Source organism: Egretta garzetta, unplaced genomic scaffold (assembly GCF_000687185.1).
Source record: "Egretta garzetta isolate BGI_Z169 unplaced genomic scaffold, ASM68718v1 scaffold125, whole genome shotgun sequence".
Lineage (NCBI taxonomy): Eukaryota > Metazoa > Chordata > Aves > Pelecaniformes > Ardeidae > Egretta > Egretta garzetta.
Window position 1 is genome coordinate 2976315 of NW_009259877.1, and position 2439 is coordinate 2978753.

The window sequence follows — 2439 nt, forward strand, 5'->3', positions numbered from 1 at the left end:
TCCCTTCCCTTCCCTTCCCTTCCCTTCCTTTCCCTTCCCTTGCCTTTCACCAATAAAACTGTGCAATTGCTGCTTTCACAGCCAGAACCTTTTAAAGCCTCCCATGTCCTATTGTCTATGCCAGCAAGTCACTCTCAGCCTTTAAAACTCCCTCCCCTTTGCTGACTTCCAAGCAGTATCCAGAGGGTTCTCCCAGTCTAATGTGTATAATAACCATCACCCCTCTGACCCTGATTTATGTGCAGACTAAGTGAACTGGAAGTCTCCAGGCTCTGTCATTGAATTGGTTCCTAAAGGTAAAACCTCTTACAATGTGAAAAATGCTGTGGGATAGAAGAAGCTAGAAAGAATCTTAAGGTCACCTACTATCCTTTAAATTCATGCTATAGACTAGAACTACAGCCTGTGACTCTTCAGTCTGCTGAAACATTTATTTCTTTAAACCTGTTTTTATCTTTAAAAACGGAGTGTGATGTAGTTACATCATGGCATGTACCAGTTTGTCTCTGCCCTTCCCACATTTTCTAGCGCTTTCCATTCTGTTGAATTGATTAATGAATATTAACCACTGCAGGAAACATGAATCTGTGACAATCTGTTAGGAGATTAATAAGAGTTTTTCCCCCAGTATTTAAAAAATGAGGTGATGCAAAAAATGTTTTTCACAATAGGGTGCTGAGGAATGTAAATTGCTAATGAATATGTATTTCTGATATCTGTATACACTCAGGTGGGTAGTTAGACCTTCTTAGACCTCAACTGTTTAGTATCCTACTTTTATTATGAATAAAGTACAGAATTTGACACTAATTAATTATTCACTGGTCCATTTCTGGAGAACTGTATGCTTCCCTGGCTGCGGGATGATGATGTGCTTCCATGGAAGTGCCTGTCTGTTACTGTCTTCCCTGTCTGTTCTGTGATACTTGAGGAAAATAGTAGCCATTTTTTGTTTACTCTGTTCTTGTTAAGTATTTACAGATTCCCCAGTGTACCTTCTGTTCAAGAGTGCTTCTTGAAGGAACCAACTGATTTCTGCTTATTCTTAATCCAGGAAATAATTAGGTTTGTTAAACAGTGAAAATGCTCACTGAAGTTACACTATTGCAGGCAGTTCAGGTCTGTGCACAGCAAATTAAGCTGAGAGAAAATGGCCAATGTATAAATGAAGACCTTTGGTTCACATTTTCCAAAGCAGAATGTCACCTAAAAGTTGCACTACTGTAATAGTTGTTTATTTTTGGAAAAAACATCTAGAGGCCTAACACAGAAATTTAGCATCCATTATACCTTTTCACGTAATCACATTTAATAAAATGAGAAACTCAGTCTCTGAATGTTTGCAGTGAAAGCATGCGGCAGGGGGCAATGGGCTAACACAACAAAGAGAGAAAGAGAGAAAAAAGTAAAAAAGAAATTATTTTGATTAACAAAATGAGACGCAGACACGGTCCAGCAGTGTCTGGATACGGTCAAGGGGCAAAGGTACATTTCAATAAGTCTTCAAGAAGATGGTGCAATGGCTTAGTAAATATTTATGCAAATCTTAGCACTGTTAACGTCAAATTTGTTTTACTCTTTCAGTATATTGAGTTCCTGTACAGAGCGAAGTTGCACCAAAAGACTGATTTCCTGTGGTGTAAATTAGTGTTTCATAAGACTAGGGGACTTTAAGTTTGTCACTTTATCACCAGATGTTTTGTGTCTGTAAATTGCAGGTGAATCTGTCTGGAAGGTCTTCTTCTTCACTCCAAACTTCAGTCCTAAAGACTCCAATGGTTGCTATGATTCTCATGTTTGCTTCTGCCATGGAGGATTTATCACACGGCATGATCCCCCACTGCTCTTTGATCTTTCCAGAGATCCTGAAGAGAAAGTCCCACTGACCCCAGAAACAGAGAACCGTTTCTACGAAATCCTCAGGATCATACAGCTAGCAGTAGACAATCACACCAGATCCCTGCATGCTGTCCCTGACCAGCTGTCATGGGACAACCTTCTCTGGAAGCCGTGGCTCCAGCCATGCTGCTCATCTCTCTTTCAGTCTTGCTACTGTGACTATGACTCAGAAGGGACCCTGTCGGAGATGCACTTGGGATAAACAAGCTGCAATTCCCTTTCAGAGGCTGGAACAAGAGAATGTGGGTAGCTGACTTGAACCACTTCAGTACTAGCTTTCAGAAGGTTTTGTTATGTAGGGGGACCTGTCTTTACATCATTGCAGTAGAAAGGAATTTCAGTCAAGAAAATGTGCCAAGAGAAGGAGGGCAAGACACAACTTTCCTGTCTTTATAATACAAGAATCAGTATGAAGCACATGTTGTCATCCTCACTTGCAAATAGGTAGGCTGTAGGCATTTTCTAGATGAGATAATTTTCTAGATCTTGAGCCTCAACTTCTTTCTTACACAGCAAGGAATTTACCTACAGTTTCTGTCA

At 40.2% G+C, this 2439-nt stretch overlaps 1 protein-coding gene across 8 annotated transcripts in view; it reads left to right on the top strand.

Annotated features, from left to right (window-relative positions):
- The window catches only part of STS (steroid sulfatase), a 111734-nt gene extending 109566 nt beyond the window's left edge, over positions 1–2168 (top strand). For all 8 annotated transcript variants that reach the window (XM_035895665.1, XM_035895667.1, XM_035895666.1 and 5 more), the window contains one exon: positions 1719–2168. In XM_035895665.1, the coding sequence (XP_035751558.1) occupies positions 1719–2101 (383 nt within the window). In that variant the 3' untranslated portion in view covers positions 2102–2168. The remainder of the gene's footprint in view (positions 1–1718) is intronic.
- The last annotated feature ends 271 nt before the right edge of the window (positions 2169–2439 follow it).